The sequence below is a fragment of the Sardina pilchardus genome, chromosome 16, assembly GCF_963854185.1.
Source record: "Sardina pilchardus chromosome 16, fSarPil1.1, whole genome shotgun sequence".
Lineage (NCBI taxonomy): Eukaryota > Metazoa > Chordata > Actinopteri > Clupeiformes > Clupeidae > Sardina > Sardina pilchardus.
In genome coordinates, this window is record NC_085009.1 from 17,528,339 (window position 1) to 17,545,008 (window position 16,670).

At 37.6% G+C, this 16,670-nt stretch overlaps 1 protein-coding gene across 1 annotated transcript; it reads right to left on the minus strand.

The window, feature by feature from the left end:
* Positions 1 to 256: 256 nt before the first annotated feature.
* On the minus strand, positions 257 to 9,626 carry LOC134059970 (uncharacterized). The gene is made up of 5 exons (XM_062516531.1): positions 9,485 to 9,626; positions 9,244 to 9,354; positions 8,993 to 9,130; positions 2,629 to 2,739; positions 257 to 1,195 (listed from the first exon to the last, which is right to left on the minus strand). The coding sequence occupies exons 1-5, from the start codon at positions 9,606 to 9,608 to the stop codon at positions 741 to 743; spliced, it is 939 nt and encodes a 312-aa protein (XP_062372515.1). The 5' UTR covers positions 9,609 to 9,626; the 3' UTR covers positions 257 to 740.
* Between the last annotated feature and the right edge of the window lie 7,044 nt (positions 9,627 to 16,670).

Sequence of the window (16,670 nt, forward strand, 5' to 3'; positions counted from 1 at the left end):
AGGATGACTCAAAGATACAGGACTCAAAACAGCAGGTTTTGTTTTGCCCACATTGCACATGTTGTTTGTCAAGGTTTGTTCATCCCAAACTGCACTTTCTACCAACCTTTTCCACCCATATCATTGCATAACCATGCAGAAATGATCATGCATATGTGGGGTCAAGGTTAAGCATGTCAAGTATGTCAGTAATCTATCAACATACTGGATATGAATTCAATGCTAAGGTAGTACCCAGCGTAAACAAAACTTAGAGTTACAGTACATCAACTTTATTTATATAGCACATTTTACACAACAGAATTGATTCAAAGTGCTTAAATCCTACAGTGCAAGGTTACATAGTGCATTATACATGGAACTCAAGGGATTTATTCCAGGTAACAGTGTTACTCTGGTGATGTCAAAATACATGTTTCTTCCACCTCACTATAGCTTTATTCTATTAAGAACATGTTGTGTATATATCCACTTAAATCATTAACTGCATGAGATAGTATTATGCTATATTAATTGGCAACATTTTATACATTCCATATTTAGATGAACACATAGTATGTTGTTCTCCAGAAAGGCTTATAGTCAAAGTGAATGTGATTTAAAAAAAAATATTTCACAAAACTGGTAATTTCAAGCGAAGAAAGACAGAAGGTACATTAATCTATGCAGGAGATTTGACTTGAACAAGCAGAGTGAGGACATGGCGATGTGTGATCTGAGAGCACTGAGAAGCAGACCGGTCATTGGACGAGCAGGAGATAGAGTAGAGACCCCAGCAGGAGCAGGACACTCTGCCCCACGGTCTTGCTGCTGCTGCAGAAGATGCCCTCACAAGGGTCGTCGTCATAATAGTGGTCGCCGTCATAATAGTGGTCGTCATAGTGGGGGTCATAGTGGCCGTCAGAGTGGGGGTCATGATGGTAATCAGAGTGGGTGCTATGATCATGAGTGGGGCTATGACCATGGCCATCAGAATGGGTGCTATGACTGTGGCTGTCAGAGTCGTGGCCATGTTGGTTCACATCAGAGGGGGGAGTGGAGGGATACATGCCATGGTAGTTATATGGGTGCCTACTTTCACTGTTGCATAGGTTCCCCTTACAACATGATGTCCAGGAAAGGTCATACGTCATGCGTCGTGCAGACAAACAGAGATCAAGGGAGGCGCATCCTTTCACTGTCTCAGAGTTCCTCACTGTAAAATTTGTTGAAATAAGGAGGTTGTGCAGGCAGTTGTTTTTAGCAGAACGTATTGCTTATTTGTTTAGAGATAATACAGTCCCTTTTTCATTACAGTTTTTTTTACAATCATTTTGCTACTATTTTCAGAACCTTGATGTCATTTTTCACAACTCACAACCAATGATCCAAATGCATTTTTCGAAACTTTTCTCAATTGCTTGGATACAATACACATACAACTAAGATACAATTGATACAATTGAACATCAAAGCACTACAATTTCAAAAGGCAATTCACAAAATACATTTCAAATGAGCGTCTATTCATTTCCTTACAATGATCTAACTATCAATTGACAGCAGCTCAAAATGATAAGTAACTATTGCATTACTCCTAATGCATAGTTGAATAGAAACAGACACACAATCTTCCATGTTTACTGCAAATCATGAAAGTTTCAAGATACTGTAACGAGATTCACTGTCACCAATTAGCGTGGCACATAAACCAATTAGACTACAATGTCCATGGATGTACAGTAGCCTAATATTACAATTACAATGCTACATCAGGCTGTTTTTTCTTTTCTATTTCATAGTTAATTATTTTTACTTTAATTAAAATAAACCTACAGTATGTTGTGATTGTACTGTAGTGTTTTGCATCAATATATTACAGACTTACAGTTCAATGATATCACTCTGTCGGTAGTATTCTCTCTACTACTGCAGTACATTTACAGAAATGTATTTACTGTGCTGTACATGTAGTACCATAATGAAACCTGTATCACCTATTTTGTTCTACAATATTTAATGATTGTACGAACAATGACACAATGAAACTATCGGTTGCTTGTGTGCGGGTGATCTATGTTTCAGTGGTATTTCAAGGTAAATTTGCTTTTTGTACCAATGATTGTGCAAGTGCAAGATTTCTTTGAAGATGTGAACTCACAATCCAATGTTTTCAACATTAGACAGCCTGTGTTTCAAGTGATAACTGTTTTGAGTTTTGTGTCTAGAGTTTTGAAAAATGACATCAAGGTTCTGAAAATAGTAGCAAAGTGATTGCAAAAAACTGTGTAGCACATTGCATTTCACAGAACCAGCCACGGTTCCCATATCCCTTACTGTAAGTAATCACATATTAATTGCTCTCAAATTTGTGCCCAAAGACTCATATTCAGTTTATAGCCATGGTAAGTCAAAAGCAAGGGTAAGTCTTGACAATGGAGTGAGTTTTGCTGTGCTGAAATAATGATAACTTGATTTGAATTTGTAAGAATGTTGAAACTCAAGAGAATTCATACAGTAATGCACAATCTAGAGTAAAAAGGTCCTTCACAGTTAGTTTCCCCTGGATATATTTTGTGGTTGAAAGTGGTTGAAAAAGATAACTGAGACATGATTGAGATTGACGGGAAAAGGGGAAAGAAAACTCACATGATGTAATGCAAACATCCTCGTCTCCAAGACAGGACAGATTTTTGTTGCAGTCACCTCCTTCACAGGTGAAACATTCCATCCCATTGGGTGTATTATTTCTAATTAGCTCTGAAAAAAAAAAACATACAACAAACATACATACAGTATATTATATTCTATTACATGTTGTTACTGTCGGGTGGAAACATTTTGATTACAAAAATTTGACATATTTTCACAAAACAAGTATTTTTTTCCTGATATTTCCTGAAAACAGCCCGACAGCACCTGTCCACCCGACAGCAGCAATATATTACTCTGAACACAGGTTCTCACAATAACCCAAGATTTTTTACGGGTGTACAAGGTTGAGTAGTGCGGCAAGGTGAACTGGTTAATGGCTATCAAAGTATAGAGATCTTAAATTTTCCAACTACTTTGTTCCAACTACTAAGTTTAGTGAACTAACTGATATTTTGAGTACTGCCAACTTAATAATGTACATTTTGATGTATGCAAAAAAGATTAAGTTGCATTTTCAGGAAAAGCCAATACATTGAGTACAATCAATGCCCAAGATATCAGCATATTAGGCTATATACATTAGACTTAGACCTACAGTAATTAAAATAGGTATCATTTACATGAATCAATACTACCCTGAGAAAACAAAATGCTGGATTTACTTGATTTGATCATGTACTGTACATTGGTTGCACATGAATGAAACATCTATGTTTACATGTTGTATTGTGCATTTACATCATCTCAATGTCATTGTGTTATACAGGCAGGACGGAGAATATAAGTCAGATGAACCTGAATGCCTATCCATGCCGCCTGTATAATAAGATATCCTTTCCCATCAATGATGCAATTAAAAAAAAATTGCAATAGAAATGTTGAAGGACAACTCTCAATCAAGTGGACCGCAATATGAAGAAGTATTATGAAGTTGATAATGTATGGTACGAAACCACTGATACATTGTGCATGCTCAATACCGTCCTAATGCATTCATGGTTAGAACAAAGCATAGTTTATCTCAAAGTATAACGTAAGATACAACTCTGCTCCAAATGCTACTGGTGTCAAGAAACTCATGTGAAAACTTTTGGCAACGCTGTAAGCTACACAATTATCTCAGTGTTCTTGCAAAGGCTCATGGGAACACAATGAAATGGTGACACCCATGCGTTCCTTTGCCTTACTGGTTCAGTAATTTCCCGGGCTTGTTCTTCTGTTTTACGTCTGATATAAACTTTTAAAATGAGTTTTGTAAAATCAATTTATGGTAAATTCCAATGAATAGAAAATATTAAGCTATGAGAATATTCACACATTTTACTTACTGCTAACTCAAAAAAAAAAAAAAAAAAGAAAGAAAGAAAATGTAATTATATGATTTTCTTGTAATAAATATAGTTTTTGAAATTAAGTCATATGGACAATAGCACTGAATGACGTTTTACAGTGTAGTTCTCTAGATTAACATTGCTGTAATAATGACTTTAACAAAATGTCCATGACTTTAACAAAATGTCCTCTGAAATACAGAGGGGTCCTCTCTGGAATTGTAGCTACAGTAAAAATAGATTTTTGAGTTGCCTTGTGTGGGAAGATATTCTTCAACTGGTTAACTCCATGTGGACTGACACATTTTAATGTTTCAAAGAGCAGAGAGCAGATGGAGTGGGGCAAATATACCAATTAAGATGCATTGAAGACAAGAGTGCGCATACAGAACAGGATATCCCTATGACAGTGTTACTCCTTGGAATCAGACTCCTCGATACACAAATACATATCATCATCATCATCATCCTTATGATCAAGTGGCTAATGTGGCACGCCAAGAGATAAATCCCCCCCTGGGGATTTCAAAAACTGTTCCAAACACATATCTCAATCTCAGCTATTTTTTTGTTCTAGAAACATATACTGTAAGTGTAACCTGACTTTCGCCAGATCCTGTAGTTCGCTGTCTGCTTCACACAAGGATCTGGGACTTCTCGATAGGAGATGTATTTATGAAGGCGGGTCCTTGTAAAACATCCTCGCATGTGATTTGATAAACCACTTGCCTGTTATCTTGAATGACGTGCTAGGCTTCTTCAAGCTCTTGCCAAACCCGGTCAGAAGAAGAGTAAAAACATCCTTGCCACCAATAAATGTCTTCAAAACTATTCTCTGTTAATCTTTTAAAGAATGAATACTCGATAGATTCGACAAAACGGTTGAAATAGCAGAATCAATGTCAGCACAAGACTCCTCGCTGCGTGTCGCCATTGTTATTTGAATCAAACACTCGCTTCGGCGCTCCTGATTGGTTGCTCATTTTTTTATCACTGGCAGGGGTTTGGATTGCCCTCGCGTCCAGACCCTTGTGTGGAGCTCAGCGAAACACCTCTGGTGGAGCATGGCGGAACTACAAGGGTCTGGCGAGAGTCAGGCTACTGTAAGTGTACTGTACCATTAGAAACCTTGAATCAATTAGTTTCCAAATACTTATACAATTCAAATTTAAAAGAAAATGTATTGTGAAAACAATAAATGAAAATCCTAGGGTTTTCATTCCTCTCACCTGCAGCAGACCCATTCAAAAAGCCCATTCAACTTAATTTGCATTTGAAAGAGCCACTCCCTAAGAGACACATTTATTAATTTAGTCAGACTTTTTCCCAATTTGTAGTAAAACTACATGTTTGAATGTTCTTCTTACTCTTATGCAGCCAACACCTTTGTTTTCAGTGTTCCAATTGTCTTGGGGTAGATGTATTAATAAAGTGTTTTTTTTTTTTTTTTTGCAAGGCTTGAAGACCATTTAAAAACATTTTTTACCCAGGGGGCAAAACACCCATTTTTTAGGAAATCAGACATGGGCTGCTGTAAAAGGTTGTCATATAGAAATGAAATCTATGAAGTCTGAGGATCACAACCTGGGTGGCCAACCCAGTCAACAATCTGCTGGAAACTTGCAATTAGGGTCTAAACAATGCTACCTCAAATTCTGTTTTAACTCCCGGAATCACCAAATAATGCTAAAAAGATTTAGTTATATTCATGAATCCTGGGCCATATCTCCCTGGTAGTTTATGCTAGAAACAAACTGAGCACACCTTTCAAAAGAGTGGAAGATGAGCTTTCATCTGATGCTTTGGTTGTACATTTAATTAGAATGTAAAAGTTAACAATGGTTCTGAATGTATAGGTATGCAAAGAAAATAATAAATTATAGAACATTCCATTGTAATCGATAGCATTCTATTCCCTTTATTGTTGTTAAAATAAACAAAATACCATGTGAAGTTAACTTTTACTAGATTAAATCATATTTTGATCATTTTTACTACCAGACAGTCCTTCTGGCTCATAACACATTTAGAGGGAATTCAATTTCAAGCCCATAATAGGCTATCAAGTCAGACAAGATCCAAGACATGAGTTTACTGTTAATCTGTTAACTGATGTTAATTGTAGTACTGTAGTATTGCTCTGTTTTATGTATGTACAGTACATAGTTTGCATATGTATGCAATATTATTTGTATAACTAAGTAGGATAGCTTTATTTATTTTATCGAAATAACAAAGAGCATTTGATGATTTGAGTTAGGCTGGTTACTGTGGAGTTCAATCCAGGTGTTTGGAGTGTCAGATAAAGGTGCCAACAAATAAATACTGAAAGACTAAAACACAGGAATCAAGTGTAGAGTAAGTTTAAAAGTATTTACTGATTCATAAATAGACATTTATCTGTTTCATGAATAGTTTTTTTTTTGTACAAACAGGTTACAATTCATTGTGATAACTCATTTCTATAGTAATGTTTATTCAATTTATTTAGCTGTTTTCGGAGTCACTGCTGCTGTCGCTGCTCTCTACTGTTTCAGCATGCTGTATCCTGCTAGGCCTACATTTGGTTGCCAACCCCTGGCAACGGTATCCTATGTAGCATGGAATCGCCTTCTTTGCACAGGAGCAGTTCTTCTGACAACCTTTAACACAACTACATGATATTGCCATAGCCATTGACACAGGCCAGGCAGGCTGTGTAGATGGAGTTGGAACTACAACTGCTTGGCCCTCATCCAGAGACCATCCAAAATGACTGAACGGGGGAATTTCTGGCTTGGCAATGTGCACATTCTTGTCAATGATGGTTGTCAAAGCTGCCCGTTTAAGGTGGAAAAGAAATGTGTTTTCAGTTGGAGGAAGTAGCTTTAAGAGGGTTGATTTGTTGTTCAAGAACTTGTATGCTCTCAGTGTCGCCAGATCAGAATCTTCAAAGTGGTCAGCTGAGGATGTGTACACATCTATGATGAGGCCTCGTGCCTGGTGAAGCAAGTCTTCTGTTATGTCATCATGCTGCTTTTGAACCAAGACTTCTTACCAGTGAAATAAGGATAACTAGTTGTATCTCTTCCACTGAGACTGTGGACAAACGGCATAGCACAGCATAGTGAAGGTCCCAGTGCAGCTACCATTTCATGTATGGGCAGATAGGCATTCTTACAACTAGTTATCCTTATTTCACTGGTAAGAAGTCTTGGTTCAAAAGCAGCATGAGAATGGACATACCTGCACTTGAAGAGTTTGGTCAAAACACAACTGATGACATAACAGAAGACTTGCTTCACCAGGCACGAGGCCTCATCATAGATGTGTACACATCCTCAGCTGACCACTTTGAAGATTCTGATCTGGCGACACTGAGAGCATACAAGTTCTTGAACAACAAATCAACCCTCTTAAAGCTACTTCCTCCAACTGAAAACACATTTCTTTTCCACCTTAAACGGGCAGCTTTGACAACCATCATTGACAAGAATGTGCACATTGCCAAGCCAGAAATTCCCCCTTTCAGTCATTTTGGATGGTCTCTGGATGAGGGCCAAGCAGTTGTAGTTCCAACTCCATCTACACAGCCTGCCTGGCCTGTGTCAATGGCTATGGCAATATCATGTAGTTGTGTTAAAGGTTGTCAGAAGAACTGCTCCTGTGCAAAGAGGGCGATTCCATGCTACATAGGATACCGTTGCCAGGGGTTGGCAACCAAATGTAGGCCTAGCAGGATACAGCATGCTGAAACAGTAGAGAGCAGCGACAGCAGCAGTGACTCCGAAAACAGCTAAATAAATTGAATAAACATTACTATAGAAATGAGTTATCACAATGAATTGTAACCTGTTTGTACAAAAAAAAACTATTCATGAAACAGATAAATGTCTATTTATGAATCAGTAAATACTTTTAAACTTACTCTACACTTGATTCCTGTGTTTTAGTCTTTCAGTATTTATTTGTTGGCACCTTTATCTGACACTCCAAACACCTGGATTGAACTCCACAGTAACCAGCCTAACTCAAATCATCAAATGCTCTTTGTTATTTCGATAAAATAAATAAAGCTATCCTACTTAGTTATACAAATAATATTGCATACATATGCAAACTATGTACTGTACATACATAAAACAGAGCAATACTACAGTACTACAATTAACATCAGTTAACAGATTAACAGTAAACTCATGTCTTGGATCTTGTCTGACTTGATAGCCTATTATGGGCTTGAAATTGAATTCCCTCTAAATGTGTTATGAGCCAGAAGGACTGTCTGGTAGTAAAAATGATCAAAATATGATTTAATCTAGTAAAAGTTAACTTCACATGGTATTTTGTTTATTTTAACAACAATAAAGGGAATAGAATGCTATCGATTACAATGGAATGTTCTATAATTTATTCTTTTCTTTGCATACCTATACATTCAGAACCATTGTTAACTTTTACATTCTAATTAAATGTACAACCAAAGCATCAGATGAAAGCTCATCTTCCACTCTTTTGAAAGGTGTGCTCAGTTTGTTTCTAGCATAAACTACCAGGGAGATATGGCCCAGGATTCATGAATATAACTAAATCTTTTTAGCATTATTTGGTGATTCCGGGAGTTAAAACAGAATTTGAGGTAGCATTGTTTAGACCCTAATTGCAAGTTTCCAGCAGCTTGTTGACTGGGTTGGCCACCCAGGTTGTGATCCTCAGACTTCATAGATTTCATTTCTATATGACAACCTTTTACAGCAGCCCATGTCTGATTTCCTAAAAAATGGGTGTTTTGCCCCCTGGGTATTTTATATAATTGTGTTTACACTGAATTATAATAATTAAAAAAAACTGATTTCATTACATCCACTTTACTCTCATATCATTATTGTTGAGGTCTTCTAGAAATATAACCATATGTACCACTTTTGCATAGATGTTTTTAGTTACAGTAGATGAAAAACTTAAAACTTGTCAAGGTGTAGCAGACTGCATCAAAGTGTCTGAAAGGCCCCCGGACCTCCGAGTGTTAAAAACTGTGCTGTATGTACCTGGGACAATCTGATGATTGCAGTGGTCTCCTTCACAGCATTCTGTGTTCACTGTGTAGTTGGACAACCCCAGGTTTATTGACCCTGATATACAGTCATGTGATGAAGCACACATCTGCAAATGTACTTTATAAGGACCTGTGAAAAGGAATAACAAGTTGTGCAAATCAGAACTTTGCATCAGACAAGGCAATGCAATGCCCATGACATTAAATGGCGTAGTCTTACCTTGACATATGGCTTAGTCTTACCTACAAGAGTCTTGCTGGCACAATGTCCATCACTCTCTGGACAGGTCTTATTATAGCAGTAAAGGTATCCATGTGTGTCATGAACGCAATCGTTGCAAGTGAGTGCAGCAACTGATGATACAGAATAATTAAGGGACATCACATTTTCAAAAATATCACAGCATGCCAAAATAGTCGAAATGTCTGAAAATACCCCTACTCCTTCATCTTTTTTAAAACCACAAATCATTTAAATGATTACCTTCAGATATGAACACACACAAAAGACCAAAGGTAATGCTGAGTTTCATCTTGACTGAATTGATTTTAAAAAATGTGCACAGTGATACCTTTTTATATGAGGGAGGTGCGATAGGATTTTCCATGACTGAAAAGTCACATTGAAAGCAAGTGACACCTGATGTTTTTGTTCTCACAAGTGTCTGCTTGCTAGTCTGTGGCCCATAACTGATGTGCTATCTCTGTTGTCAGTAAACTGCTGCCCATGGTATTGACTGAAAGCTGTTCATAGTATTGTATTGGAATTCAGAATTGAGAAGGTCCTTACAAGTGATTGACACAAAATGAAAAGTATGTTAAAGCCACATTTAGAGTATTACTGTAGTATGTAATTGTTTTACTTGGGGGAAAAAATCATTGAATTCCAGACACTTCACTATGCAACTTTGTTGCACATGCAGAAACGTGACCCTTGCCAGTTTAGACATGAGAATTTGCAGCATATCCTGTCTGAGAGCATGGGATTCAGCACGATCTCCAAGATGGTGATCTTATCAAGATAATAAACAAAAGGTCCATGCTGTGTCCTCACCTACTGCACATCAAAATCAAGTTATATTGTGCTTTCTTTTTCTCTCAAAAAGGTAGTGTTTTGATTCCTCAGCATTTTCTTCAGGAAAGTTTATGCACAGCATGATCAAAGTTATGCCTTCCAAACCTACAGTTTAAACTCTCAATGTGCATACGTAAAGAATTTGAGAGTAAAATCGAATACAAATCGAATTAAAAAAAAAAAGAAAAGAATTAAACTTTCAAATATAAGGCAGTACGATGGAGGATTAGTGGCACATGAAAATAATATTTTTTCAATAACTTTGAGAATAAAGTCATAATGTTACGAGAACAAAGTAATTAATTACGAGAATAAAGTCATTCATTATGAGAATAAAGTCATTTATTACGAGAATAAAGTCATTTATTACGAGAATAAAGTCATTAATTACGAGAATAAAGTCATTAATTATGAGAATAAAGTTGTTTATTACAAGAATAAAGTAATTAATTATACACAATATGACCGCTGCTCAGTCTTGCACATTATAGAAATCACGCTTTTGTTTCCATCATCTACTCCATCTCCTACTGCAACTTTTATGTATGTAAATGAATCTGTGCATGTGTGCGCTTGCTTTTGTGTATGAGTGCGTCTCTGTCTGTGAGTTTTCACTGTGAGTGTGTGTGGTGGGGATAATGGTGAGTGTGTGTGTGTGTGTGTGCTTGCCTGCTTGTGTTTTATATGTCTCTTTGTGTATATTTGTGTACTGTATGTGTGTGGGTAATGGTGTGTTTGTGTGTGCATGCTTGTGGGCGTGTTTATGCATGTGTTTGTGTACATTGTTATGTGTGTGTGTGTGTGTGTGTATGTTGGTGCATTTTTACGTGTGTATGCCTGCCTGCCTACTGTGTGTGTAGGCATGTAGGTAGGTGTGTGTGTGTGTGTGTGTGTGTGTGTGTGTGTGTGTGTGTGTGTGTTTGTTTGTGTGTGACAGTAGCATGGAGCAACACTTCGTTTAATACCACCATCTGCAGGCTGATGGGTGTAGTCACTAAATGTACACATACATTAATTCTAATTTTATTTTGGATGAAATTCCACAAAACTTGGCATACTCCCAGAGGGTCAGGTTAATAATACACAGGACATTTGGTCCAGTTCATAACATCTCATCTGAAGATAGGAGCGATTCCATATAAGTCTACTAGGGCTACATGCCCACCAAGTTTCATGAGCCCTGGTGTTACGGTGTTCCGGGAATAGTGATGAAAAATTCAGGAAGTAGATGGAGGGGAATAAAAAAATAAAAAAAAATAAAAAACCTTTGACAATCACTAGGCTATATGACCGCTCTACCGGCGGCCATAATTAATTAGAACGCAACATGCTCCTATGGGACAAATTGACACATTCTTCAGAACATTCTTTAAAGGAATGGAGACATTTAAATGGAAACCATACAGTATGTCATCATCATGACTATGGATCTACCCTACCTGATCAATAGCGCCCCCATTGCCCCATATAAGACAATGTTAAACTGTGGTCAGATAGTGAACTGCAATCAGTCTTCGAGTTAACAGAACGTTGAGACAGAATGTAATTATGACCACAGTGCAGGCAAAATAAAATCGAGTGGGCCCCAATTTTTTTCTCAACAGTGGCCCACTACACCATTACTGTACATACAGTAATAGAAAACAAATAACGCGACATTCACACCTGCAGCAGCTGAAAGCAAGAGGCAATACCATACAAATGTTTAAAAAGGCAAGTATTTGTCTCCACCTGGTGGTGAGTACACAATGATTTGGCCCAGCATTCTACATGACTGCATTCTACATTCTGTTGTTTTGCATTTTCATTTTCATGGCCCTTAAATAAATAAAGAAAAACACCCCGAAACAATAATACAAAATGGTCTATTAAGAGACCCACAGTTTCAAAGTATTGCAAGTACAGCAAGACTTTGAAGTATTTAAAAGTCTTGCTGTCTTGAATAAGTGGAAACATTTCTTCAAACAGTTCACCAAATATGGGTTCATTTGGGTAAATATCAGCATTAACATAAATTAAATATATCAGTTAGGTTTGATTCTGGGCTTTATGGAACCTGTTGCACAACTCATGAGGGAAAGATCAAGTTGATAAATTGTCTTGTTGTTTAGCCTATTTATGACCAGATACTGGGGGCCAAGCAGCGAAGTCTATTGTCATGTCTGCCTTGAATGTTCTATTACCCCAAACAAGTCAAATCTGGAGCTGTTTTGAGTTGAGTTGTACTGTATAATGGATTGTCTTCCTTAATGGACATGATCAAAAACAACCACAAACACGTTTTCTGGATAATGCAGAACTGCCATACCTTGGCAAAGTACAGGCAACAGGTAATTAACAGACACTGACCTCATTTGGAAGACAGGGAAAGTCATACTTGACCAAGAGTTACTGCATGTTCAACAACAAACAATATATAATGTACTGTACTTTGTACCATCAAACCATTATCAAGCACTGTTTCAAGGGGGTGAGGTAATCATGTAAAATAGAGGAAAATGGCATAATGGCATATCATGACATATATGCTTTACATATTCAGTAATGTAAAAACAGTGACAAAACACACAAAAGACATCTTCAGGACTAGCATGATTTTAACACTTTGTGTTGTATTCCAACTCTCCAGTGAACAACAGAAGCTCCTCTACGTAGTGCTCTCTCCCACACATATTTCATGCTGGTCTGCTACTCTATGTTGGTCTGCCCTTAGACTACCAGAGGGTGGTGTTATGACTGGGTGGAAGAGCCTCTCCTTGAGGACTGAATGATTGTCTGCTCTATCTGCATTTCCAAGGGCTATGAATGTTCTAGAATGCTCTAGTGTGAATAAATAAACAGTAAACATTTTCCTGTCCAACAGTGTTAGAGATTTAGAGACCTTTTTGTTTGTTTCTTTTGATGTCAGTGGCATAGTACAAGGGAGAAGCAGTTACATTGGAATCATGCCATGAAATGAGAGCCGTAATTCTGCACGATCGACAGTCATCAAGATTGCTGTTCAATTGCTATACCACCTGTGTGTGTGTGTGTGTGTGTGTGTGTGTGTGTCTCTGTGTGTGTGTGTGTGTGTGTGTGTGTGTGTGTGTCTCTCTCTCTCTCTCTCTCTCTGTGTGTGTGTGTGTGTGTGTTAGTTATACTAAATGTCAGTGTTGGTGTCTTGAAATTGTACCTTTAATGACAGTGGTCACCAGAAATAGCATACTGTACATAGGTCATAAGTTCTTTATTTCAACTGGGCAACTTGCTCCCTAGACAGCACAGCGGCACCTCCACCCACCTCCATAAAACTCTTACTGTACATGTAGATGTTGGTAATAGAAGGAATGCACTTCAAACAAACAATTTTAAATCTCTGGGGATCATAACGTTACCGATGATGATGTGTAACATGAAAACGGTTTATATCTCTGTTTGTAACACACTGAGATTTTGGCTTGTCATTACAACTTGGTTTTGAGGGAGGGAGGACCACATATCACACACAAAAGAGTCAACAGTAAACAAGAGGTCCATGTATAATTACTTTATTTTGAGTTATACAGTAAGCATGATCATGTTCATTTCTTCTCTAGTGAGCCTTGTGCTCCATCTTCCGGCAAGTACAGTATGTCTCTTGAACATCAATGTGCAATATTCTTACATGTGAAATGTCTTCTTAACTTGTCCATATATGGGATTTTAGGTTTTTAATAAATAAGTCTATTTATTCTCTATTATTCACTTGCATCTATTTTTCTAAATGCTAACTCTTAACAGTTATACACAAAAAATCATATGCACTGCACAGTCTGTGTATGTAGAACTAGTAAATCATATAATCTCTTGAGTCTTGAATCCTCTGCTCTCAATGCCAGTTGCAACAATTCTCCTGGATACCTATTGGATCACCTTTTAAGATTTCACCCAGATAAACCTCTGATCCGGCTTTAAAAGGAAACACCACGGGAGAATGAATACATAAGCTCCTTTGTGTTCTGGGCATGCATTGGCAATGTCAGAGATGTTATTCTCTGTATTATGATCCATTGCAGCATCAAAACATGTTTTCAGCCTTTAAAGAATTGCAATGTATTGTTGTACTGCAAGTGACTCTGTCTACATAACTGTAGCAGAGTAGGCTTCGTCCTATAGGCTTCAGAAACATAAACAGAACGTAGAAAAGATGCTTTCTACTGTATATGTTTATAAAATAACATATACTGTAGGCTACTTATGAGTCTTTATGCATGATCACCGTGGGAACATGTAGACCTATTAGTTGTCTTGCGTCAAAACCAAAACAAGTGACGTCCATCTGCCCCAGAATCTGTGTCACTCACCAGGATCAGATGACCTCTCACTAGGTAGGCTGTGAGATACTGCATCCACACTCACGCCGTGAGTGTTAACTGTAAAGCTGATGATACACAGGGGAATTTTTCAGACAATGTTGCCGGTATTACAGGACAACTAATGAGGGCAACAGACAACTAGCATATTTGTTAGCAAAAGTACCAGTCCCATTCCATCTCGAATGGAGCAATGGTCGCTAACAGGTTAGTGGAAAAAACTCTTCTTCACAATCTCAGCATATAAAAATAGATTTTTTAAAGCAGTTGATTAAGTAAAATGTCCATTTTAGGTTTCTACATAAACACATTTGGAAAGAAACATGCTGCCAAGAGACCTTTGAAACTAAATTGAAATAAAAAGTGTGAACCAAACCTTGTGTGAATACAATGTGAGAGATACCCAAGCGCAAGGAATGGTCAGTTAGATTTTGCCAGTGATATAACTTTGAAGTATTTGGAATTGTTACTGTATGTTTGGAATGTAATCATATTTTGAACTGTAAACCTGTGTAGTGTGTAAGGTATGTGGGTGCACAGGATGTTCATATAACCACACGAGGGTAGGCTGTTTGCAAAGCCCACACTAGACAAACCACAAAAGAACACGGGGTGCTCAGAGATGTCTGAGTAGAACAATCCCCGTTAACGTGACTGATCAGTATCCTGTGTCATGGCAAGGTAAATCACCAGATTGTCAAAACAACAGTTTACACCAGAATCAGGTGAAGTGTTGAACGTACCACAGTCATAGGAGAGAGTATAAAAACAGAGAACAAATATAAGTTCGCAAACTTTTTTGAGATATACTGTAGTCACCTGTAAGGTCACGCAGGACCGCTTCTTAATACTTTTTACTATTTTTAAAGGTATTTGAACCATTTTTATATGTTTGATTTTTGTGCTTTTTGGCATTACTTTTTTGTCTTGTATAATAAACAACACAACTTTTTTCTTGTGGACTTAAAATCTCTGGAATATTTTCGATGTTCGTGTGTTGACAATGGCTGCAGAGTTCCACTGGAGTTTAGATGTCTGGTGAAGAGGGGTAAGTGTTACTTTCATATATGTTCTTCTGTCTGGCAGAAAAGGGGACAAATATCACAGCTGAAATATCTGTGGAATAGTCTCGATGTTCGTGTGTTGACAATGGCTGCAGAGTTCCGCTGGAGGTTAAATGTCTGGTGAAGAGGGGTAAGTGTTACTTTCATATGTGTTCTTCTGTCTGACAGAAAAGGGGGCTCTTACTACACATATGAGGGGCTTTGTCATTGATGTGACATGACGGTTTGGTGTTATGAGTAATAATGGTAAAAGTGTGCTTTATATTAGGAAGGTGCGTTTTAGAGTTAGTATAGGGAATGTGTGTCATTTTGTCCGGTTAGGGAGAGTTAGGTTTTAATGTTTTGAGTATCTTTGTACTTATTGGTGGATGCTAAACTAGGAAACGTATCACAGAGTAGAAAGATATTAGGAACCTCTCTTTTTCCTTCGCTTCACTATCTTTGCCTTGACCTTTAAAAATGGGATAGGAGATGTTTGGAGCATGCTCTCTGGAGCATTTTTTTAACATATTGCTTGAAATACTCTTCACACCCCCATTGCAACCAAGTTTTGACACAAAAATAAAAAGTTTTAGTGGCCTCTAGAACGAACAATCCAGGAAAAACACAATCCAATCATACTGAACGAACTGTTAACGATGATTGGATTCTGATGCATCTATCAAACCGCAATCTGCTCCTCCCTCCCGCTTGTGAACAAGCATTGCACGTCTCTGGAGGCGTGACTTCGGGGGAAGTCTGAAGAAAGGGGTTGGGACTTTTGACCTGTGTATTTTCAACATGCAGTTTTGCTGGAATCGTTTTCCAGGATCTACTACCCTACCTTGAAGCTTTTCAGACAACAGTAAGATCAAATTGTTATGTCAAATTAAGACCTATTTGCAAAGCAAAAGTACTCCTCATCCCCTGATATTTTCAGACTGGACTGGATTGATGTCTTAGGGATCTAAAATTAGCTATTTTTGAGTTATGTTGTGCTTAGACTGGACAATGTTAATGTGTGCATTTTTGAGTATAGGATGGGAATATGGGTTTACAACTGAATAGCATTTAGCATAGCCTTTGAAGGCAGCTTTTCCACAAATGCTATGCTATGCTATGCTATACTTCCACAAAGTAAATTGCTCTTTTGAGCCATTGACTTGGCTCCAGAATATAATGACATATCTTTGGAGAGTGTCTCTGCAAACAGTCCTTTTT